Consider the following 27,287-nt stretch of genomic DNA (forward strand, 5'->3'; position numbering starts at 1 on the left):
TCATTTCTGACTGTATCACTATTCAGCATAAGAATAATACATATATAAACATGACATGATATGTATATTATTCTGCGTCTGCTGTTGTCTCACTCTAGTTTCATAGTTTATTAGGCAACAAACACGAAAGAATACATGGCATAATGTTTACATTCATATTATTTTTATGGTGAAGAGAACAATAAATGTGATTCATGATTCACAAAAGTTCCTGTTAACAACCATCTTTTGTCACAGGTAGGGAAAATTTTAGAATGTAGTGTTGGCCGTATCGACATACATCCCAAACAGTCTTGCCAGTCGGATAGTCGTAGCAGATTTTTAGTGATGACTTCAAATGCATAGTGTGTTGTTGTTGTCTTCAGTCTGTAGACTGGTTTGCTGCAGCTCCCACGCTTTTCTATCCTGTGCAATGCAGAGTAGCAACACTTATAAAATAAGGATGAAATTAAATGCTGAAATTTAAAACAAAATTTTAATAGGTTTGTAATACATCTTATATGAAATGTTTAAAATATCAGTCATGTTCCTGAATCACTATCACTTGATTCTTTGTTGCTCATTTCTTCATACAGAGAATCGTCCTCCGTACCATCTAGTGCATTGGATATCAAACATTTTTTAAATGCTTGTTGCACAGTCTCATTTGGAAGACACTTCCATACAGTTGTCTGTCGCTTTTCGAAAGCCAGTCTGTGTACATGAGTTTAAGCATGGTTTATTCAAACAGATAAGTGGTTGCAGAATTGACGTCATCCCGCCTGGAATTACTGCCAAGTCGGTTTTGCTTTCCTCTATTTTTCGTTTTATTGCAGGTGATGTATGGCCTACATACGCATCTAATACCAACAGACTGCGTAAACCGAGCATTGTGCCAGGACGACGATTCCACACACGCCTAATCCATTCCAGCACCATGTCCTCCGAAAACCACCCTGTATCGTTTGCTCGTACAATTACAGTTTTTGGAAACACTTCCTATTTCAGTAAACTCATTCACTTGAAAACTATGAATGGGGGTAATTTATGTCCATCTGCTGTGCAAGCAAGCATGACGGACTTCTGCTGTCTTTCACCCCCTGATGTAAGAACACTTATGTCTTTCTTTCCTTTGGCATCAACCGTGTAATTTGACGGCATGTCAAAATATATGGAAGTTTGGTCAGCATTTCCTATCTGACCAAGAAGGTATTGCTTTTCTGTGCGCCACCTAATTACGAAGCGCTGAAATTCACAAGTTTCTCATCATATTTTTCGGCAGCTTCTGTGCAACTGAAGTTTGCCTCCAAAGTGAAAACCCCAGCACTTCATAAACAAATCAATCTAGCTGCGACTTGCCTTAAAATTTTCAATCTTTTGCTCTCTAGCAGTTTCATGTGCCTTAATTTTTAAAATTTCGGCGTTCACAGGCAGGAATTTCTGACGCTGTTACTTAACAAATTCATTTAAAATCACTTCTAGTGCATGATATCAGCCACACTTTGTCCCACTAAATGCTTTCCTGCTACTTGAACATTCAAATAATTTGTCTCTCTGCAGTCACCATCGCCTGACGTTGCTCTCATCAATCCCGTATCGCAGACCTGCAGCACAATTAGAACTTCGTTCCGCAAAAGAAATAACTCCCCTCTTGAGTTTGGCACTATAATGAAAGTGCTTCATTATGGTTCACTAACACCAACAAGCACTTCACAAAACACCACGAAGCAACAGGTGTCGCTACCTGAAATCTTAACGAGCCCCAGTGTATCAACTCGTGCAACAAAGCCTTGCCTTGTGCATTGTTGGTATTTTTGTGTAAAGAAATTTATTTTTGTTGCTATGAATATTTGAAAGGCTGCTACATTCGAAGATGAACAATACGGAATTTCTATTTACTTCGTTGGATAATGTATGAAAATGCAGTGGTCGAAACTCGGGGCAGAGAAAAAAAGCTTGTCTTCTACTTTTTTTTTACATTTATTTACTGACGCAGAGGTTTTGGTGCCAGAATTTATCTTTGTGCCTGCAAAGCATGCTTGTGTAGCACTACATATATTCGATGGCAGAAGTTAGTTGTGGTGGCACCTACCAACATTTTTCAGAACTTCCGCTTACTTTGCACTCGATTCTAAGCCGCAGGCGGTTTTTTGGATTACAAAAAGCGGAAAAAAAGTGCGGATTAGATTTGAGTAAATGTGGTAGCAACTTTCTTTAAGATATTACTCAACCTTATAATATTATTCATGTTTTGTAAGTAAATGTTACAGAGTAACTACTAGAAACACTTAAGAGACAATATAGATCTCTAGATACATATAAACAAAATAATTTAACTATTGTGTGCCAAGTCAGAGCATTTTACAGTATATATTAATTATTGAAGGATTTTCTCAATGTATATTAAGTAGACTTGTTTTCACAAAGAAGTTTTGTACTTAGGATGATACGATTTTCAGCTGATACTTTATAAGGATCACTGTAAATGACTGATTAACAAAAACTTTCTGCTCATGCCTGATGTGACAAATGAGATGTGAAGTATGTGTAGTAAACTGACTGGCCATCTGGATGCAAAGTGGAACTGCGTCACTGCTTAAATTTCAGAGCTCAGAAGCACTCTACTTCAGTGAGATTATGAATCTTGCTTACGCCAGAACCATACAAGCAGTTTTGCGTTGCTTGGAGGCAGAATCTATGTAACTCGACTGCTATCTCAGCGAACGATGTAGTAGCACTGATTAGAATAATTTGTAATAGCACTGAATTAGAGTAGTTTTCTGTGGTATCCACAATGGACTTATTTTCCTTACATTTTTGTAGGGAGGGTGGGCACAAGTGTTCACGAAGCAGCACCAACTTTTCACATCAATTATTTTATGTTAATAGCTTGAAAAATTTTGTTAATTACTATGGTTTGTCGAGACAAAGACACTCACCATTACTACATGCTATCCACTAGAGTCTATGTGACAAATGAAACATTTTTATAACTGAAGTATCTGAAAAGGATCCACTTCACTTGCCGCACCCCCCCCCCCCCCCCCCAAAAAAAAATGATAATAATAATAATAATTTCTAACTTATCCGTTATTCAAAGATATTCTTACACATTACATGTAAAGATGAACAAGTTTTGTGGTTGTCCTAAACACTAAACAGAAACACACTACATATAGTTGTCAGTATGGTAAATAACAATACTTTTAAATACAATGAACAACATTGGAATTCTTTCCTGTGGATGCACAATCAGAAACATTGAGTGAAGTTTTGAATTATACTGGAAAGTTTATGCTTTTATCTCTGTTTACTATTTTATCCCAGGAGTTCAATACAGTCTTCTTCCCCTGTTATCATATTCTGTATTCACAGATTTGGTAGTTGAATCACATCATTTTTTGTTGGTAAAATTAATTGTTCACACAATCTTTCTCTGTTTATGTAGTTTCTGTATGTAAGCAGATACAGTTTTTGATCATTATTCATGTGTCTATACTCCTGACAAAGAGGATCAGGTTATTGCAGTATGTGGAGGAGCGAACAGCCTGGCTAAGAACAGTAATTACACCATCAGGGATTATAAAAGTTGTTTATGTGGAAGTCCTGCAGCGCCATGACAGCCCTGTAGTAACTGAAATAGGTCAGAAGAGCCCCACAAAATGCTTAAGAATGCACTGGAAAGTAAGTTTCGCATATTTCTTCAAAATATCTGAGGACTGAGTAATAAGGTAGAAGAGCTTCTTGCCTTTTTTGGGACATTTAGAGAGCTCTGAAGAGGCACGACATTCTGTGCCTGTCTGAATAGCATATAACCATGGGGTTAGATAAGTTACATAAAAAAGACTACACTATACCAGCTTACTCTTGCAGAACTAACATGGGAAAATGGTGAGTTGATACTTAAGTAAGAACATTAGTTAAAAAATATTGAGACAAATAGATTTTGTAGTGATCACCACATAGAATTGTGTGCTTCCGAATTAATACTGAAAAATAGTTCACTTTTAATTGTAACTGTATACTGATCTTCAATCAGAAGTTTTAAATTGTTTATGAGGAATCTGGACTCCTTACTGTGCTATTGTCAGACAACAGAAAGCTGTTAATGGTCTATGGTGACTTGAACATAGACTTTTAAAAGTTCTGATACGAAAAATGAGCTGGAAAACTTATATGCATCCTTCAATTTGATCTTAGTAATTAACTTTCCAATAGGGGTGGATGAAGGCAGTAGGAAACTGGTAACACTTTCTCCTTGGTGGAACTCAAAACAAGAAAATAACTGTTTACCAAGTAACAAATGCTCTCTCTGATCACATTGCACAGTTAGTTAGGATAAACAACATAGTGCCTTACAGTATGTATATTCCTCAAGTGGGAATCAGAATAATCAATTATTCCAAACAAATATTTTTAAGAATAGTTTACAGATATGACCTAGGATGAAACTTATAATGAAGCAAATACTAACATAAAATTTAATCTATACCATGATAAATTCATATCATTATTCTAAAATAGCTCTCTGCATAAGCTAATTAAAAAGGCCATGTAAAAAACTATGTATCATCAGAGAGATTAAAGCATTCTTGTGAAAGGAAAAGAGAAATGTATCTTTTAGCAAGAACAAGTGGAGATCGTGCAGTAGTCACACACTACAAAAACTACTCTAAATTACTAAGAAAGTTTATTGTTGTTGTTGTTGTCGTCGTCGTCTTCAGTCCAGAGACTGGTTTGATGCAGCTTTCCCTGCTCCTCTATCCTGTGCAGGTTTCTTCATCTCCCATCCTTCTGAATCTGTTTAGTGTATTAATCTCTTGCTCTCCCTCTACGATTTTTATCCTCCACACTTCCCTCCAATACTAAATTGGTGATCCCTTGATGTCTCAGACTATGCCCTACCAACCAATCCCTTCTTCTAGTCAAGTTGTGCCACAAACTTCTCTTCTCCCGAATCCTATTCAACACCTCATTAGTTATGTGATCTACCCATCTGATCTTCAGCATTCTTCTGTAGCACCACATTTCGAAACCTTCTATTCTCTTCTTGTCCAAACTATTTATCGTCCATGTTTCTCTTCCATACATGGTTACACTCCATACAAATACTTTCAGAAATGACTTCCTGACACTTAAATCTATACTTGATGTTAACAAATTTCTCTTCTTCAGAAACGCTTTCCTTGCCATTGCCAGTCTACATTTTATATCCTCTCTACTTCGACCATCATCAGTTATTTTGCTCCCCAAAAAGTAAAACTTCTTTACTAGTTTAAGCATCTCATTTCCTAATCTAATGCCCGCAGCATCACCCGATTTAATTCGACTACATTCCATTATCCTCGTTTTGCTTTTGTTGATGTTCATCTTATATCCTCCTTTCAAGACACTGTCCATTCCGTTCAGCTGCTCTTCCAGGTCCTTTGCTGTCTGACAGAATTAGAATGTCATCGGCGAACCTCAAAGTTTTTAGAATGAGATTTTCACTCTGCAGCGGAGTGTGCGCTGATATGAAACTTCCTGGCAGATTAAAACTGTGTGCCCGACCGAGACTCGAACTGGGGACCTTTGCCTTTCGCGGGCAAGTGCTCTACCAACTGAGCTACCGAAGCATGACTCACGCCCGGTACTCACAGCTTTACTTCTGCCAGTACCTCGTCTCCTACCTTCCAAACTTTCCAGAAGCTCTCCTGCGAAACTTGCAGAACTAGCACTCCTGAAAGAAAGGAAGGTAGGAGACGAGGTACTGGCAGAAGTAAAGCTGTGAGTACCGGGCGTGAGTCGTGCTTCGGTAGCTCAGTTGGTAGAGCACTTGCCCGCGAAAGGCAAAGGTCCCCAGTTCGAGTCTCGGTCGGGCACACAGTTTTAATCTGCCAGGAAGTTTCACTCAAAGTTTTTATTTCTTTTCCATGGATTTTAATTCCTACTCCGAATTTTTCTTTTGTTTCCTTTACTGCTTGCTCAATATACAGATTGAATAACATTGGGGAGAGGCTACAACCCTGCCTCATTCCCTTCCCAACCACTGCTTCCCTTTCGTGTCCCTCGACTCTTTATAACTGCCATCTGGTTTCTGTACAAATTTTAAATAGCCTTTCGCCCCCTGTATTTTGCCCCTGCCACCTTCAGAATTTGAAAGAGTATTTCAGTCAATGTTGTCAAAAGCTTTCTCTAAGTCTACAAATGCTAGAAATGTAGGTTTGCCTTTCCTTAATCTATTTTGTAAGATAAGTCTTAGGGTCAGTATTGGCCTCACATGTTCCAACATTTCTACGGAATCCAAACTGATCTTCCCCAAGGTCGGCTTCTACCAGTTTTTCCATTCGTCTGTAAAGAATTTGTGTTAGTATTTTGCAGCTGTGGCTTATTAAACTGATAGTTCGGTAATTTTCACATCTGTCAACACCTGCTTTCTTTGGGAGTTTATTAAAAAAACAAAGGAACATGCATGTAACGTCAGCTATCAGTAATTCCAACAACAGACTGAAGGCTATATTAAATGTAGCGAAACAAGAGGCAGGGGGACCAGCCACGGAACAGGATAACATCACTAATGAACTGAATGGAAGGGCTATAAATGATGAGTCAGTCACTGGTAGCAAATAATACTGAATACTCACTTCTGAAATGTAGTACAAAGCACAGGGACGAAGAGATAGTAACTCTCGTAAAATTCAGTCACATGAATGTATCACCAACTTCTCCTATCAAAATTAAGAAAATTATAAAGTCTCTCAAAAATAATAGCTCATCTGGTTTTGATCGTGTTTCCAATCGAGTATTGAAGATTTGCTCCCATATATAATAAGCCCAGTCTTCTCCAAAATAAAGAAGTGTGTCACTAACTGGTGGCACTTTCCCAAAGAGACTGAAATATGCCATTATTAATACACTCTTCACTGACCTGTTTCACAGCTGACATCTCTTTCCAACGTCTTTGAGATGATGATGATGATGTCCAAATAGTATCTCAGCTTAGAAACAATAATATCTTCAGCAAATCAGTTTGGGTTTCAAAAGAGTTGCTTTGCTGAGAATGGCACTTACATGTTCACTCATCTGATTTTACAAGCATTAAATAACAAAATAGTGCTGGTTAGTATTTTCTGTGACTTACATAAGGCATTTGAATGTGTGAATCACAGTATTCTCCTTGATAAATTGAAGTTTTATGGGATTGATGGTATAGCCAACTAATGGATGTCATATCTAACCAAAAGAATACAGAAAGTTGTACTTAGTAACTCAACCAATATAGTCCCAGGACATAATTGTGACTGGAGAGAAGTACTTATGGGGTTCCCAAACTCTCAATCTTAGGTCCACTATTGTTGTTCATGTATGTAAATGATCTTCTGTCCAATATACAACAAGCAGAATCAGTTCTTTTTTCATATGACACTGGCACTTTAATAAATCCAATCACACATACATAAACAGAAGAAATGGTAAGAACGTTCTAAAAGTATCCAAGATTTGTTTTCTGCGAATGGTCTTATCCTCAATTTTAAAAACACACAACATACTCGTTCCCCACGTATAGGAATACTACATCAATGATAAGTGTTGCATAGAGTAAGGAAATAATAAATAGGGTGGATACTTCAAAATTCCTAGGTGTTCATATTGAAGAGAATTAGAACTGGATAATATATGTTTTGGAACTCCTAAAACAACTTAGTTCAGCCACATTTGTACTTAGAATCATTGCGAATTTTAATAAGAGAAAAATCAGTAAGTCGTCATATTTTGCATATTTGTATTCAATAATGTAATATGTAATAATGTTCTGGGATAGTTAATCTTTATTAAAGAAATTCTCCTTTGCTCAGAAACGTGTTATAAGAATAATGTGTGGTGCTCACCCACAACCATCTTTTAGACGTCTGTTGAAGGGGCGACAATGCTACAACAACAAGTTCTGATCACATACGAAGTGATATAAAATGTCTGCCTAACAGCAAAGTAAAATATGAAAAACTGAGGAAGTTTCTCTTCAACATCATAATCTGTAGAAGAATTTCTGTTATTGTAATGTGTAAAAAGTGATGGGTAGGAACCACTAATTCACATCTGTATACCTTTTTTTCTCAAAAATACTTAGAAATGTTCAGCACCTAACCAGATGTACAAATTAATTTGCAATGTGAATGTAAAATTACTTTCTCCACATCTTACTATTTATTGTGAAAAATGATCAATGAAACTTAAAGCTGACTGGCTAAGTAACTACTATGGAAAATCCAGGATGGAATAATGACAATATTATGAAAATGATAGATTTCTACTCACCATATAGTGGATATGTTGAGTTGCAGAAAGGCACAACAAAAACACAGCTAAACTGGTAAGCTTTGGCCAAAAGACCTTCAGTGCATTCACACACGCATGCACCCACGCACATACCTACCATCCCTGGCTATCGAGGCCAGACATAGAGCAACAGTACATGATAGGAGCAGCATTTTGGTTGGTGTGGGGTAAGGAAGAGTCTGGAGCGGGGAGGGGAGGGATAGCACAGTAGGAGTGGCAGACAGTAAAATTCTGTCTGTGGGAGCATACAGAAACATGGTGGGGAGATGATAGGACAGCTAGATACAGATGGGTGGTTGGACGGAGGGAGGGAGGGGGGAGGGGAGTGGAAAACAGGAGAATTAAAAAGACTGTGAGTGTGTTGGTGGAATAGAGGACTGTGTAGTGCTGGAGTGCAAACAGAGAAGGGGATAGATGGGGGGGAAAGACAGTGACTAACAACAGCTGAGGCCAGGGGGCTTACAGGAATGTAGGATATAACGCAGGAAGGGTTCACAACCGTGCAATTCACAATTCAGAAAAGCTGGTGTTGGTAGCAAGGACTGACTCCTCTTCCTGCATCACTCTTGCATATTTTCATGTGTTATTTTCTGTATCTTCCTATGTCACATGAACTTGTACCTTGTCCTACCAGCCCCCCCCCCCCCCCCCCTCAACTCTTCATCCTCTTATTCCAGTACACACATACTAACATCACCTAATCTAGTCACATTTGCAGGCCCCTTCTTCATACATATCCGCACACCAACCTAGAACCCACATTAGTCTTTTTATGTATTTTTATCTTTGGTCTCAGGTCCCATCGTGTTTCACATTGATTCTAATTTGTTTTTGCCTTTCACTATCGGCCCTACTCTATCAGGTTTCATCTTGTTTCTCCATAAGTCATCTATTCTATCCTTTTTCTGATATTCCTCATGTATTTTTGCTAATTTTTTGTATGTTATTTACATATTTTTACACATTTTTATCCTCCACCCTGGATCCTTACTCCTCCCATCAGCGCCAATACAGAAAAATTTCCTAATCCCTAGCCAGAACAAAGTCCTACATACTGTTCCTGCATTGTTGCCTGGCTCATGGAATTCCCCCAAATGGTCTTCCCATTAAATTACACATCTCTAGTTGCAACTCCTCCTCCTGTAGTGATCTCAACTTGTTCTAGTTCTGCCAGCCCTAGCTTTCACCAACCTAGTCCTGCAAAACCATGTAAATCAGGTCCAAATCTCCAGTTCTCCTTTCAATATCTCATCTCCATCCATAAAATTCTTCTGCTCTGCAACCCCGAATTCCTGTACACCATCTCTCACACAAACTCTTGCCCTCCAGGATCTAGGGCAGCATGCACAACACCACCTCAAAAAGCTATCCAATCTGTTCAACCTCTTACTGCCACCTTGGACCACTATCCACCACCTCTACAACAGCCTCTAAACCTCCCCCATGTCCCCTCGTAACTGACAAGCACTGCCTCACAGACCTTGGTCCCTCATAACTGACAAGGATTGTCTCACAGACCTGTTACATTTACCAGACACTCAAAAACTCCCTTCCACCACTATACAGAATCCAGAACCTAAACAAATCCAAAACAAAGGCATGAACCTTTCCTCCAAAAGCCTTATTCCCACAGGAGCATCAGTACTTTCCAAAGGCCTTACCTTCCACTCCACTCCCAAACTCAATCTGCTGGACTTTTTAAAGATCTTCTCTCCTTCTCCCAGTCCCTACAGTGGAAACACTTTCGCCACCAACCTACCGATCAGACTCAATCCGAATCCAATAATGAACCCTTCCTGACTCAGTTCAATCCTCCAGCCAACTGTGATCCACCCCAACTGCCCCCAGATCACCCCATTAACTTTCCCGAATTTCTTAACGTCAAACCTTACCTCAACATCATTCCCCAAATCCCTAAACATGCAAGCAAACCCTACATCCACAGAAAGAACTGCAATCCACCACCTAAAAACTGATCCCAAACTTATAATTATACTCGCTGACAAAGACTCCGCCACTACGGTTTTGAACAAGAAGGATTTAACTGGTGAAAGGTCTCCGCCAGCTGTCAGATTCTTCCATCTACAAATCCTGCTGTAGTGACCCCATTCCAGAAATTCTACAGGATCTCCAGCCTCTCCTCAAATCCTTAGGCTAATTCCAGAAGCTCTCCCACAAACATCGCTCTCTCCTCATCCCCAACTCTCCTTGCACTCCTACCTTCTACATGCTTCCTAAAGTCTATAAACCCAACCACCGAGGATGCCCCACTGTGCCCAGATACTGTGCCCCCACTGAGGCAATCTGTTCTTGTAGCCCAACACCTTCAGACTGCCCTCCTCCGTAAAAGACATCAACCAATTCCTCCATCGACTCTCCACAGTTCCTGTTCCTTCACCATAAGATGTCCCTCCTCATCACTACTGAAGTCACCTCCCTTTACACTAACATCCTAATGCCTATGGCCTCGCCACTACTGAACACTGCCTTTCCCAACACTCAACGGGTTCCAAACCTACAACGTCCTTCCTGGTAACCATGGCCAACTATATCCTCAGCCACAATTATTACATCTTGGAAGATATCACCTACAAACAAACCCATGGTACAGCAACAGTCACTCGCAGGCACCATCCTATTCGTGGGCCATCTATACCCGAGCCAGTGAAACTTGTCACTTGACATCTTGCGTGGAGTTGGCTGTACTCTGATTGTGAGGTTGCAATAGCTGCCACCGCATACACTCACAGCTTTGGAGTATGTTTTGTAAATGTAAGCTACAATTAACATGTATATAAGCTGCTGCATAATAATGTACACCTAAGTACGTTTTTCTAACAATGGATAAAATGACTACTCAGAAAAAGTGCTCGATAGTGTATGAAACTAGGAAATAAACAACACCAAAATTAATGACAATGTCCAAGGGGAGTCATCCTGAATTGTTACCGCAATAGCTGCATATAAAATGTCATTTAATAATGTAAACCTAAGCATACCAAAGAACACGCTGTCCACAATCAGAACAAAATAAAGCTAAAGATGCATAGCCTCAAATGCAATATAGAGGGGGGGGGGGGGGGGGGTAGGATTACTTTCTTCCTCTGTAAGTTGGTGTCTACAGTAGCAAGACCTTCACGTAGCAGCCTTTCCACTTCTTTTATTGTAAATGTCTTGCTTTATTTTGAATGTAAGCCTCGACATCACTCCAAACCAATTCAATTGAGTTAAAATGGCAGTCATGAGGTGCTAGCCTAATTGCCATATGACCCTGTTCCCTTGCAAATTCATCTACAACATACGCAGATGTCACAGGCTTATTTTGTTCCACAACCGAATATAACAGCAGCTTTGTCATACTCATGTCTGCAGCAAAGCAGACCACTGCACAATAGATTCTTTGTGTTCGCTAATTGTTGGAGGTTTTTTCTAAAATCACAGAATGGTAAGGTGCATTATCCGTTACAAACACAGTCAGAACGCCAAATTGGAGCAACCAATTTTTAAATCATGGAGAAATCATGGGTTGTCCACATCATCATGATAATCACAGGTTTTTCTCAATTGAAAAACTAAAAGTTCTTTGTGCACAAAACCGTTTGAAGAACCTGGATGGGCCACAATTAATTAGGCTCCTCTTCCTGTTGGCTGATGACCACTGCTATTCTGAGTGTCAACTGTCTAACATTTATCAACTGATTCTCCAGCATCGAACCAGGTTTCGTGTAACCAATAATTGAATGTATAGCCTTTCCTACAATTTTATGTAAGAAAGTACTATGAGCCTTAATGATGTGAGCTTTTTTGATAACATAATTCAGCTGCCTAACTTTTTAAAGCAGATGCCCATACTTTTTAACGCCATTTTAAGACACATTTTCTCCCTTGAGAAAGTTCACATTCTTTTAAAGAATTTAGAAACTCTGCTATTGTGGGGCATTCTTTTCTGCTTCAATATCCTTAAAAGTGCCGACAAATTGCATCAGTCTGGAATGAATCAAGATCTGTAACTGGACAAGGCTGCCTTTTTTCTTTCCAGGAGAGCTTAAAAACACACTGCTTTCTCCACAAGGGCTTTTTTCCACACTGTTTACTTCAGTATCTTGCGAGTCTTGAAGTAGTATCCTTTCCCATACAACAGTTCATTGAGCGAGTCCTAGAGTTTTCGAGATGCACTCTAAAAAACATCAGCAGGGATTGACATGTCCGTGAACAGAAACAAATACTTTTTCTTGCTCATAAATCTCACATGTCCTCTATAGCAATTCCAAAGTCTGACTATTTGAGGGCACTCCACAGTGCAATGGATTGTCACTTGGAGAATGACCATTTAGGTGACATTCTTTAATAAACAAAATCTGTAGTCAAGGCAGTAACACAAAGCATCACAACACAGAAGCAACAAGTCATGCACCAACATACAATGTTTACACAGAAGCTGGCAATGTTGTGGCACTGACACTAGAACAGGCTTGTGTTGTGGTGCTGTAATTGGTTCAGAAGACAGAGTGTCTCGCATTCCTCCTTTGTTTGCGAGTTATACTGCCAATTTTACAGCACTTGTGGAGTAACCTTTCAACTTTAAGCAGCCCAAGTATAGAGGAATCCTTCCTGACCACTCAGAAACCCAAACCCCTCACCTGGTTCTACTTCACTGATGACACATTCGAGATCCACATTCCTTCGGAACCTCAACAGCTTCTCGTCAACCAGCTTCACCTGGTCCTCCTCAACTGAACAAGCCACTTTCCGCAGCGTTCATCTCCACCTCAAAGATGGCAACATCAGTACTCCATCCATATCAAACATACCAACCACCAGCAATACCTCCACTTTGACATATCCCACCCATTCTGCACCAAGAAGTCCCTTCCAACAGCCTAACCACCCATGGTCACCGCATTTGTAGTGACAAGCTGTCGCTCTCAAAATATACCAAGGATCTCACTAAGGCCTTCACAAACTGAAATTACCCTCCAACCCTCATACAAAGGCAGATCTGTGCATTATCTCTCCAGTCACCCAGCATCTCCCAAAGTGCCATTGTCTGGCCACAAAGGAGTATTTCCCTCGTGACTCAGTACCAGCCACTATTGAAGCAACTAAATCACATTCTCTGCTAGGGTTCCCACTATCTCATGTCGTGCCCTGCAATGAAGAATGTCCTACCCACTATCCTTCCCACCTCTCCCACAGTGGTATTCTGTCACCCACCAAACCTACATAGTATCACAATATCTTCATCCATCCTTACTCTACCGATGCTCCCAACTCCTTGTCTTATGGTACATATCCCTTCAATAGAACTAGATGCAAGACTTGGCCCATACATCCTCCAACCACCACCACCACCACCACCACCACCACCACCACCACCAGTTCCAGTCCGGTCACAAGCCTTACATACCTCATCAAAGGCAGGGCTACCTGTCAAAGCAATCATGTGACCTACTGGCTAAGCTGCAATCCCTCTGCTGAATTCTATGTGGGCATTACAACCAACATGCTATCTTTCCACATGAATGGCCACCACAAACTGTGACCACGAAACAGCTGGACCACCCAGTTGCTGACTCGCTGCCCAACACAACATTCTTCACTTCAATGACTGCTTCAAAACCTGTGTCATCTGGAACCTTCCTACAAACACCAGCTTTCCTTAACTGCACAGGTGGGAACTCTCCCTGCAATATATCCTCTGTTCCCATAATCCCACTGCCCTCAACCTTCGTTAGTCATTGTCTTTCACCCACCTATCCCCTTTTTCATTCCCACTCTAGGTCTACATACATATCCTGCATTCCATCAATGCAGCTACAGTCTGTTTACTTCTCTTTCTCCCCCCCCCCCCCCACCCCCACCCCCCTCCCTCCAACTGAAGTCTAACCTCCCATCTGCACTAAGTTGTCCTACACTCTCCCCACCATAGCCCTGTATGTTCCCACAAGCAGCACTTTACTGTCCCCCCCCCCCCTCACCCTATCACCCCCCCCCCCCCTCCCTGACCCAGCCTTCTCATTATCCTGTCACCCAGATTGTTTCTCTCATCATCTGCTGTTGCTTGCAGTCTGGTCTCTGCGGCCAGAGATCATGGCCATGTATGTGTGATTTGTGTTTGCATGTGTGTGTGTGTGGGGGGGGGGGGGGGGCAGAATTGGTCGAAAGCTGACTTGTTTAGCACTCTTTTTTTTATGCCTGTCTGTGACTCAACAGCTCCACTACACTGTGAGTAGCAATCCATCCTTTAACACATTGACTGCCACATGAGCCCATGTTGACTCACAGTTACATGGGTTGTGACGCCACGTGAGCCATATTCGGTTCACGTATACATTGTACTGTGGGCCGCGTGAGCCATAACTGGCTCATGCTGAGTTATGTTTAGAGGCCTCATGAGCCTCATAGAGCTCACAAATAATGCATTTCAACTATGGGTTTAAAAGTGGTGGCTCCACTGAACACACTTGTTCATAGCACTCAATATTTTTGCAGCTGGTAGCCTTGGTGATTCCTAACTGCAACTGTCAGAGATACATATAAACATAACGATGATATGGTGCCTGCAAAACATCAAAATGGCGTGGATGTTTTGAAATCCAAAGCAGTCAGGGACTACAATGCCACCAAGTCATTTATTGATGTATCCGATCAGATGAGCTCATACTCAACGACACTTTGGCATATGGTTAAATGGTACAGAAAGATGGTTTTTGAAATCCTTTTTGGAACATCTGTTGTAAATGCTCAAGTGCTGTAAAACTTGGCAAACAAAGGATCCAAGTCTCGCATACAAATAATTCCTTACAGAGAGCTCCTGACTCTGCTACTATTGCATGCCATAGATCCACAACCACAAGCAACACAACAATCGTTCCACGAAGATAACAGCCATCACCTTGTGGCAGTAGAGGGAGTGAAGCAGAACAATCAAAGATGATATTCAGGCTATTATAAGTGCCTGCAAAGAACAGAAGAAAGAAAGGATGCTGCTAAGAAAGTGAATAAGGTGTGCACTAAATGCAATAAATGTGACCATGTTCAACGAGTGTTTTAGTGACATTCACAATGCTGTGTCGAAGAAGTAGAATATTCTAAGATCTTTATTCATGAACATTGTCAGAAAAAGTAAAAAATGTAAATAATGCAGTATTATATGCAGCTAATAAAGGGCGCGGCAGAGTTTATAGTGGGATATTAAAAACACACCATCAGGCAGCAACTATAATTTATTTATTGCCTCTTATGTCAATTAGTAGTTAAAAGTATGCCATTTACTAACATGTAAGTCATTGTCCATTGTGTGGATTACTTTTTGAATACGATTCCTGTCAAATGATGCCCCCTCTGCACAACAAATTCATCTAGGCGGCATTGGAAGCTCTCCATAACTTGGCGTAACATATTCCCTGGGACATTGCCGAAGGCAGTTCTGATGTGATCCTTCAACTCAGGAATTGTGGCACAATGTATTCGGAACACTTCTTGCTTCAGGTAGCCTCAAAGGAAAAACGTCTGCACATGGAAGGTCAGGTGAGCGAGGCGGCCACGAAATGTCACAAAACGGGAGATTACTCTACCGGGAAATGTCTGACACAAGAAATCAATGCAAATTCTGAGCGTATGCTAGGTCACTCCATCTTGTTGAAAACATTATTGTCCCACATCCACCATACCTAATTGGCGAAGAACTAAGTCTTCCAGCATCTTTAGGTAGCATTCACTGGTGACAGTTGCAGTCACACTGCTGTCATCCTCAAAGTAGTAATGGCCAATAATCCCAAAGGAAGCAACTCCACACCACACTGTGATACAAGAACTGTGCAAGGGCTTGATGTGCAGTTCATGCGGGTTTACATCACTCCAATAACTAATATTCTGTTCAGTCACTGAACCACGTAACTCAAAATGAGCTTCATCTGACATCAAGATGGTGTGCAACATTTGTGGATTTTGGCGAAAGAGATCACGCACGGTTAAGCAGAATGTTTCGCACGATACCCAATTACAAGACCTAATTTCCTGAACAATCTGCAGCTTATATGGGTGAAAATGGAGATCATCTTGTAATATTCTCCTGAATGAGTGATCAGATATATGCACAGTTTGCGCATGAAGACGAACAGATCTTTTTAGGCTACACAACAGTGCAGCACGAACATTTTCCACGGCTTCTGGTGTCCGCACAGCTCTTTCACTTCATCATGGCTTGCCATTGCAAACATAATCTGTTCTTCGAAATGCCTGTACCCACTGTCTGGAAATTTCCTATGACGTGCGAAGTTGAAATTTTGCCAAAATAGATGCTGGGTAGCAATAACAGAGTCGTTATTCTTGAAATAACTTTTAACAGCAAAGGCATGATGCTGTGCACTCCACCGCTCCATATCAACGTCACACTCAAAATGGCAGCTCATTAGTACACGAATGCGGCACACATTCCTTCAGTACGTCATTGTACTAAACATGTCAAATTACACTATGAATGCTGCCGCACCCTTTACAACCAAATAAATTAAGTGTTTGAATCATTTTTTGGACAACAATTTTTTATACATATTGTGGTTTCAAATCATGAGAGCAACATGTAGCTCATGTGGCCACAGATTATAATTGTATTAAAATGATGTTGTTGGGCCATGTGAGCCATATATGGCTCACACCTTTTATCAGTCCAGATCAGTCATAAATTGACATTTTATGAAGTAACTTTTAATCCTACATGTTCAAAAGAAGACATCTGCAGCAAAAAATCAATTTGGCTTCAGAAGTAATATTCGTGATATCAATGTGGCATAGCAACGTATGGTCCAAATTTAATAATGGCAGTCAATCTGTTATCTATGTATCACTACTACTTGTTTAAAAGGGATCTGCCATGGTGCAGATTAATGTGATGTGTGTCATCTCCAAGTTGTAATCTGGACAATTCAAGAATGCTCTAGAACACTTGTAAAAGCTCAAGACTATTGTAGTACAACTTCAAACATTTTCTCCTGAAAAATTACATGGCTGTGAAAGACGAGACACTGTACTGGGACTATTTCAAAACTCTTATCTCCACAACCACAACAGCTAACAGCAGCACAACCACTACTGTGCACAGCAGGGGAACCAAAGATAGCATAAAAACCAGTGATTGGTGGTGGGTGGTTTTGGAAGTACGGTCAACTGAACCAAAAAAAGTTTTATAATATATATGATGATGACTTTACGTCTTCTACTGATGAATAAGTTTTCAAGTTTTCCTTTTTTAAGGCAAATATATTAACTTTAACAATGTCATTTTTTCGTGGACTGGCTCTGGGAACAACTGTACTAAAGACCCTTTATGCAAACTATCAAGGTGCAATTGCGATGAGTTTGTTCTGTGAGTGTGTGTTTCATATGACAGAATATGGCAACATTATTCGGAGTTTGAATTATTTTTGCTGTTGGTAGTAAGCACACCATAAACTTCACACTGATAATTTAAGAGCAACTGCATGGTGAAGTACTCAGTATAGTAACCTAACAGTCAACAGAAATGGTACGCAGTCTAATGTGATAAGCTTTGAGAGCATTTTTCAAATCCTCAACATCATTTACCAAATTAACTGCAGTGGGGGTATCAGTGGGTGAACCAACAAAGAAACTGAAAACATTTTAGCATACAATGTCTCATGCATTAGCTTCCAGACAGAGTGAGCTAGAGCAGCATTAGTAATGAGGAAGAATTCTGTTTACAAATTCTCTCCTTTCCCATGACATAAACGTTCCAGAAAGTTTTACCTATGAATACATCATTTTAATGGCATACCAAACCATCATTTAATAATTCTCCAAAAGGCACTTGACAGTACAGCAAGCTTACGATTACCTAATTTAGTATGGATACAGGACTAGATATCTAACCGAAAACATAAACGATCTAAAATAACAATGTTTTTTACAAGAAACTACTACTTACTGTGTTTAGGAACCATGCCACCTGTCATATTTGAATCCCCACTGTATAATCCATGTGAGAAAGTGGCAACGTATTTACAAAATTACACAAACACATTATATACCTTAACACCTCAACACACTTTTTCAGAAACAACTGTTCGTGCCCCCCCCTTTTCTTTCCCGTCACTGGTTCTCCTTTCCTGGAGCATCAAAACATCAGTACAGTCCAACAAATTTTGTCCTGCATAAGAATTTTACACTCTTTAGTACATTGATGCGCACAATAAATTCAGCGACCACCTCATTTTCGCTGTTTTCCTCTACTGAATACACTTTTTTCACAAATCCTGCATCACTTAGCTACTCAAATCACAATTAATAAGCATCACTATTTAACCACTCACAGATGTTTTCATCATCTAATGATTTCTTTTCAATTATTAGAGCAACATGTTCTCATTTGTGTGTCATCTTTCTAGCACATATACACTGGAGAGAGAAAGAGACTGGTACACCTCCTTAGAAGTAGTGCTGGAGGGAACTGACACCATGAATCCTACAGTGCTATCCATAAGAGTACGAGGGGGTGGAGATCTCTTCTGAACAGCACGTTGCAAGGCATCCCAGATATGCTCAATAATGTTCATATCTGGGGAGTTTGGTGACCAGCGTAAGTGATTAAACTCACAAGAGTGTTCCTGAAGCTACTCTGTAACAATTCTGGACATGTGGGGCGTCGCATTGTCCTGCTGCAATTGCCCAAGTCCGTTGGAATGCACAATGGACACGAATGGATGCAAGTGATCAGACAGGATGCTTACGAACATGTCACTGTCAGAATCGTATTTAAACGTACTAGGAGTCCCATTATCATTCCAACTGTACACATCCCACACCATTATAGAGCCTCCACCAACTTGAACAGTCCACTGCTGACATGACATGAGGTTGTCTCCATACCTATACATGCCCATCCGCTCAATACAATTTGAAACAAGACTCGCCTGACCAGGCAGCATGTTTCCAAACATCAAATATCCAATGTCGGTGTTGACGGGCCCAGACGAGGTGTAAAGCTTTGTGTCCTGCAGTCATCAAGGATACACGAGTGGGCCTTTGGTTCTGAAAGCCCTTATCGATGATGCTTCGTTGATTGGTTCGCATGCTGACACTTGTCGATAGCCCAGCACTGAAATCTGCAGCAATTTGCTGAAGGGTTGCGCTTTTGTTATGTTGATCAATTCTCTTCAGTCATTGTTGGTCCCGTTCTTACAGGATCATTTTCCAGCCACACCTACATTTGAGATTTGATGTCTTACAAGATTCATGATATTCACAGTACACTCGTGAAACTGTCATATGGGAAAATCCCCACTTCATCACTACCTCGGATATGCTGTGTCCCATTGCTCGTGCGGTGACTATAACACCGTGCTCAAACTCACTTAGATCTTGTTGCACCAGACACTTACCGTCTTATACAGGTGTTGGTGACCGCAGCACTGTATTGTGCCTGTTTAAATATCTCTGTATTTGAGTATGCATACCTATACTAGTTTCCTTGGCACTTCAGTGCACAAACCATCTCTATCTTCAGAAAAAAAGGTGAAATAGGCTAACACACACTGTCAATGATCCATTTTAGAAACTATGGTATTACTGAACTCTGTCAGCTGCTAGTAAACTATGAACAATGCATTCATTTTGGCAGTATTCAACAGTATGCCTCCCCAGAAGGTAAGAATTCTGAAAGAAACTCTCCCACAACAAGACCTGAATAATTTTGAGTTTGAAATTATTGACTTTTAGCACCAGGGAAAAGGCTTGGCTACCATACAGTCAGGTAATCAGCTGTAGACATGTTGCAAGGATAGAGCCCTCATATTTACCTAAAAATGAAATGGGAACAATGGAAAAACATTTCAGTTATGTCTGACAGAGGGATTGGGGCCTGCATTGACTTCTGGTAGTAAAATATGAATCACATGAATAATAACTTATTCTAACAAAAGTATGTGTTCTCATACTAACAGAATACTTGAGACTTCATTTTAGTATTTTGTTTTTTTCTTTTTCTTTTCTTTTTCTTTTCTTTTAAGGGAAAAAACCCATCACCGAAATATGCCCAGATAAACTGGAACCAGATAATCAAGAGCTTCATGCACATGCAGGATCTGCAGTGGAACATCGCTTAATGAGCACCTCCATTAATGTGCTATGCACATAATAAGCAAAACAAACTGTAAAGGAATGACTCATTTAACGAGCAATGTTTCAAATAACGAGTGACGAAGATTTAGTATGATGTCACCAGCAGTTTGTGCACAGGGGGAAACATCAACACCTTTCATTGTCGCAGCAGCATATGAACAATGTCTTTAATACGTACTGCAGTCTGGGTTTAGCAGCATCTTAATGCAGCTTGTGGTCACACAGTTTTCCAAAGATAAAGCTGCAAGAAGACAACCGTAAGAGAAAGAAAATGACCTTAGAAGGGAATTGTAAAATCACTGAAAACACAAACGTGGTGTGAGCGTTGCCGATTTAGCACGCACATAATCTGTCTACAACTATTTGCACTATTCTCAAGGACAAGGACAAGATTATGAAGATGGATGCTTCAAAGGGAGTGACAGGAGTATCTAAACAGTGGTTTCGTATTCTGGACGATATCAGAAGCTTGCTCCTTATACGGATAAATAAAAAGCAATTTCAAGTTGACACTATTAATGAGGACATAATTTGTGAGAAGGCAAGAAGGATTTTTGCCGACCTTGTTAGGAAGACGCCAGGATCATCAGCGTCTGAAGAACTGGTTAAGGGAAGCCACGGGTGGTTCGAGGAGTTTAAGATAAGGAGCAGCATCCACAGTGTTGTGAGGCATGAAAAATCAGCCAGCTCTAACACAAACACGGCAGAGAACTTCATCAGCAACTTCAAGATGCTCATAGATTCTGAGGGTTATCTGCCACAACAGGTTTGTAATTGTGACGAGACAGGTCAATTATGGAAAAAAATGCCGAAGTTTATATTTATAACAGCAGAGGAGAATGCGCTGACCAGTCACAAGCCAATGAAAGACTGTCTCACACTGTTTTCTGTGTCAAGGAAAGCGGCGATTTGAAAATTAAACCACTGCTTGTTTCCCATTCAGAAACTCCACAAGCCTTCAAGAAGAGTTACATCCAGAAGAGCAGGTTAAACGTGATGTGGAAGTCCAACAGCCAGGCTTGGGTGACGTGATCTTTTTTGCAAATGGATCAATGAAGTATTTGGCTCTTCTGTGAAAAAATATTCGCTTGAGATGAATCTGCCACTCCATGTCTTGCTTGTTATAGCCAACACTCCTGCCCATTCTCCAGGCCTACAGGACTATCTCCTTTAAGAATTTCAATTCATCAAGATCCAATTTCTGTCTCCCAACACCACTTTGTTAGTCCAGTCTACGGACCAGCAGATTATTTCTAATTTTAAGAAGCTACCTATCTCACTCCGAGAGATTTGGGAATATAACTTCAACGTCACTGACTGCGTCAAGATGATCGAAGAGGCATGGGAAGGGGTTACCAAGAGAACGCTCACTTCCGCATTGGCCAGAGTGCATTGTCAAATGTGACTGAGGCCTTTGAATCAGTATCTGTGGAGCCTGTAGTCAACGAGATTGTCTTTGCCAAGAGCATAGGGCTAGTAGTGGATAACAATGATATCGATGAGCTTGTGGAAGATGACAGCCAAGAAATTACCACCGAAGAGCTTATGGAGTTGCAGTGTGTATTCAAAGCAGGAAGTTGTGGAGAGGAGTTCATCAGAGGAGGATGAGGAGGAGGTTACAGCACAGCAGCGATCTTCTGTCGCTACAAGAGAAATGCTCAAAAGCATGGGAATTGGTTGCATGGTACATTGAAAATCATCACCCCAATAAAGCAATGGCTACACATGCTAAAAGTTTGTTTGACAATAATGCTGTGTCGCAATATCACCAAGTGTTGAAGTGCCCGTAGGGACAAGTGACTATAGATAGCTTCCTAGTAAAAAATTATTAGTTATGTATCATGAATAATAATGTAAATAATATTGTATGTATAATTTTCTTTGAATAAATGGCATGAATAAGATAATAATGAGTAATTATTGTATTGTATTGTACATTAATTTAACAAGTATTTCGCACTACAAGTAAGATTCTGGAACAAATTATGCTTGCTATGCAAGGTTCCACTGCACATCTTTAAGTAGTAAATATTTTCAACTTCAACTTAGTGAAGTTACAGACAGATCTGAGTAACACTTAATTCCTTTGGAGGTTCAAACATAAGCTACAATACAAACAGTTTGATTGAAACCAAAAATTCCAACACAATACTAGGAGCAAATAATACCACCCTGCGATAGAGTTAATATATTGCTTTACAACTTACATGTGACGGCCTATTTCTCCTATGACCAACAAGGCAAAAATATGTTGTGCATCATTTCGTGGGTTTTGTACATTTCGCAAGAACTGTTCCACAACAGTCAATGCTTCTTGTCGCCATGTTACTGTCAATGCTGCCACACATTTAGCAAGTGAATGGAATGCCTGAAATAGAAGCATTGTAAAGTGGTATTAATTACTACAAAGCCTTTTCCTCTAATTATGTAAACTGAAGTAATAAATCTCTTCCCACCCCCTTTCTCATCACGTATGCAGTTGGGTGAAAAACACAGAAAGTGCACAGTTTTCGCCTGAAAATCTTGACATTCCTAAATACTTCTGGAAAGCATTTGCAACAGATGAAGAATGTCTACTTACCTGTATCACAAAAACTGAACAGGTGGGCTCTTAAAGGAGAGACGGATGGGGAGGGGAGGAAAGAACAAGAAAAACAGATACTGTGTCTCTAGGCAGTGGAAATTTCAAGCAGTTTCTTCTCTAAATAAAGCAGCAATCTGGGATACAATGATGAATGAAACAGGTAGGAGTACCCAAAAAGCTAAGTTTTATGGAATTTAAAAGAATTTCCTCCATAAGACTTCAAGTGTATCCACGAAATAGTAATGTAGGACCAATACAGGCCTTCCAGTAGGGGAACCCACGTGCCAACTTGTGTAACATTAAAAGAAAGAAACTAAGCGATTAGACAACTCCATGCCAACAGATATTTCTGTCATTCACAAACCATTAATTACCAATGAGTGTGCGTTCACCTACTAAAGACCCAGATTTGGATACAAAGTGTTGGCATAATATTACAGTTTAGAGAATGGAGCCAACTAACAAATCAATACAGACATGAAAATAGTCTGAAGAGAGGTGTAAGAATAATTGAAAAAACATTAAAAATATACAAATGGCTGGAATGCAACAGAATAAATGGAGATCCATGAGACACTTGCAGAGAAAGGGATAGGAATCTTTTTCTCTAAGCACAATAACTTTATAATATTTTGTATGTTTAATATTTGTCACAAAATAGTGCATTGGGGGTTTAGCAGTCTGTCAATGGCAGCGTCATTAGAGATGGCCCACATACTTATCAGTTGCGTGGTTTGGTACAACAGGATGAAGAGCTTTCCTGTTAAACATCTCTTCTGAACAAATGCTCATACCACTTAAGACCGTCATTTTAGAGCCTATGTTTGCTGCACTTTTTTGTTTTAGTCCATACTACTACCTCTGGAAGTCTGTTGGTGGCGTTCTGGTTCACCCTCTAAATGTAACATTGTATTATCAATGAAAACCTGAGACAAGACAGATTAAGGGAAGTTAGAATTTCGAAAATTTTGTGCCAACAACTCACAAAATATGGTAGGATGAATATGACAAATTCTGCGAGACTAGTTTCTTCCAGCATATACTATGTTCAAACAACGTTTGGGAATGCAACAACAGCCAATATTTCAACAGCAGCACAACCTGCCATTTTCACAACATAACAGTCATGCCTTGAAAATTGGCAGTTGTCGAAATCACTTGGCTGCATTCCCGTTACGTTATCTAAACATGAACATGTCTGAGTTAATTGGTGCAACATCCTTTAATTATTCCAGTTGCCCATTAAGGTAGTTGTAAATGATTGAGGGAGGCTTAGCACATTACCATTTACTGGTCACAAATTTTTACAGTTTACAAGATAAATCAACTGAAATAAGCACAGGAGCTAATTATAATGAACCACCTTTAGAAATAGCATTTGTATGCAAATACACATTGTTGATGGTGAGCATACCCTACTTGTGAGAACAGTCTTTCAGAAACTGACTATGTGGCTATACAGCTCAAATATTTACATGCAATTTTTTCATAGTTTTGGATAGGTAGTATCGGTGATGTGATTCCATATTTCAATTGGATCTTATTAAGATCCAAGGGGCGATCTTTCTGATGATAATTTAACTATGATGGTTCCTGTTTCATAATTTAACAATGGTTTGGGTTCACAGTCATGAAACATTTTTTAAATGAAAGTCCTGTCATCTGACTGTGTAGATCATTTCTTCTACTGTACAATCATTATTTTGGCCTTTGGCCATTTTCAAATAACACAATGTTGGGCATAATCAGACTTCTATAATCAAAGTAATAATTGAAATATGTTAAATTTGGTTATATAATGCAGGTGTCATAGTGCAGAAATGAGAACAATTCAAAAAGCATCTGGCAGATGTAAAACAAACATTTGTGACACACACTGAATAACTGTGCAATAAAATGGTCAGCAAAAACAGTTGTCATATGTGCAGGCACCATTATCTCAAGCCAAGTCTTATCTTGCCTAAGATTGTGTTGCTTGAAAATGCCCAAAGGCCAAAATCAAGTTTGTACAGTAAAATAAACAATACACACAGTCAAGTGGTGGAACTTTCATTGAAAAAGTGCCCATTTCAGTTTGTAAAAAAATGGTTTCCCTGTTTTCCAACAGGAATATATTGCCATCTCCCATAGCTTCATTTCAATGGCTGCAAGGAAATTCTTGATGGTTTTGATTGTTTTCGAACATGCTAAAGTATCTTGAAAGTGTGTTCTCTTAATTTAGGATCAAGCAATGTAGATATGGCTAATATGTTAACACACACAGTTGGTAGCGATTCGTTTTTTTTATTTCTGTTATGATGTTACTCTTCAGGTTCTCTCCATCTGCATTGGCTGCATACCACGTATTTTGATACTGAACATATCAGTCACCAGTATTATTTTACTACTTGCAACATATTTTTCTACACAAATTTCATGATAAGTCACTTCCATAGGCCACAGAACGTCACAACCATCCAGCAGATCTACAATATTTGTGTACATTGGCATGAGTGGTCCACTAGCATGGCAATTAATAATCCCAGGACACAACTGCAAAAAATCTTTCAATTATACAGAATATTGAAATTAATTAGTATCTGGTCTTACTCTTTTCTCAGTTCATTACTTGCTATTACGCTTCATTTAAACCAAATTAAAATCCTTTTCAAAGCAGTAATCAACTATGGTAGTTTGTCAGTCTACTGAATGAAATGTTTTGGGGAAAAAAAGAGCATGTAGGCAAACCAAGATTTATGACTTCCTTCTAAATGCTATTTTTATTCCTTTAACCAATGCATTGATGTCGTACGTTCAGAAAGAGACTGGTTTAAGTCAAGGGAAAATTATTAACAATGTTAACAAGTATGCTGGTTTTTACCACCATCAAAGGTCGGTATTTTGCTATTAACATAAGTGTTAAGACATTTCACAGACTTCAGTATCGATACTGAAATATCAATTTCTGTAAATACTGATGATCATAGCACATCCATATTTCCAACTACACAGTTCCTCTGTTCTGTATGCATGATATTCCCTACTTTAAAATACATAAATTTTGTAATAGCTAGAAAAATATACAAACTGCTCTGAAAATTACCTGCTTGTGCAAAATCAATACTGGTGATGTGCTTTCACCACACTGTGTAATAGGAGCAACTAACATAGAAAGCAAATCCCTGAAACCAAGGCCTGGTAATTCTGCTTTCACCAATGCTTCAAAGAACTCCAACATTGAATTAAGTGCTGCTCCTATTGACAAAATACAAAAATTAACGTCAATGTGTATCAAATCAATTACTCGAAACTACAAATTTACTTGGCAGCAAAAACTATATAACTGATATACCCAGGAGCTAATACAACATCAATATACAGATTCAATTTATTAAAAAAACCCTCTGCAATCAGTAAAATAAAAAAATAAAAGAATGTTGGCACTACTCAAGAAACCATTGACAGAGTAAAAAGGAGATTAATACTTGTGGACCATGTGATAAGCAAAACTGGTAAAGAGATAAGATTTCGTCTTATATCCACAAATTCTTTAGCAACGGATTTGTTGTAAAAAATGTTCTCTGTGAAAATGTAACACTGAACTTGTACATGATTATAAGCTTTCAAGAATGTAGTCCAATGCCTTGATCAGGAAAGCAAATTCTTGAATGTTCAGCAACACCCAACAAATGTGGCAAATACTGCAGCCTGTCAATATTACATCAAAGACAGACTCCTACTCACCAGATACAGGAGATGTTGAGTTAGTGACATGCACAACAAAAAAGGACTGCTATGCATTTGAGCTTTCGGCCACAAAGCCTCTTTCTAAAGTAGAACACACACACAAATTCACACAAGCAAAAAACACACACAAATGACCATTGTTGTTGATCACTGAGACTGGGCAGCATAGAGCAGCTGTACCTGATGGGCAAGAGCCTGTGGGTCGGGGGTGAGGAGGAGGCTAGGGCAGAAGGGGGAGGAATAGCAGGGTAGGGGCAGGAAAAGGTCTAATGCTGCTTGTGGAAGTATGCAGGGATGTGGTGGGGAGACAAGGTAGGGCTGTCCAATGCAGTCGGGAAGCTTAGGAGGGAGATGAGGAATGGGGAGGGGGGGAGTGGAAAAGGAGAGAAGCAGAGGGGAGTGGAAAAGGAGAGAATCAGGGGAGCGGGAAAAAGACTAGTTGATGCGTTGATGGAAAAGAGGGTTGTGTAGTGATGGAGTGAGAGCAGGAAAGGGGACAGGTATGCAACAGACAGAGACCAGTGAAATGTCACGGTATAACCAT

At 39.7% G+C, this 27,287-nt stretch overlaps 1 protein-coding gene across 1 annotated transcript in view; it reads right to left on the minus strand.

Annotated features, from left to right (window-relative positions):
* Positions 1-27,287, minus strand: part of LOC124595975 (cullin-associated NEDD8-dissociated protein 1) — a 159,454-nt gene that overhangs the window by 37,130 nt on the left and 95,037 nt on the right. The window contains exons 15-16 of the mRNA XM_047134918.1: positions 26,100-26,251; positions 22,641-22,801 (exon numbers count right to left, since the gene is read on the minus strand). Coding sequence (XP_046990874.1) covers positions 22,641-22,801; positions 26,100-26,251 — 313 coding nt within the window. The remainder of the gene's footprint in view (positions 1-22,640; positions 22,802-26,099; positions 26,252-27,287) is intronic.

Source organism: Schistocerca americana, chromosome 2 (genome assembly GCF_021461395.2).
Source record: "Schistocerca americana isolate TAMUIC-IGC-003095 chromosome 2, iqSchAmer2.1, whole genome shotgun sequence".
Classification (NCBI taxonomy): domain Eukaryota; kingdom Metazoa; phylum Arthropoda; class Insecta; order Orthoptera; family Acrididae; genus Schistocerca; species Schistocerca americana.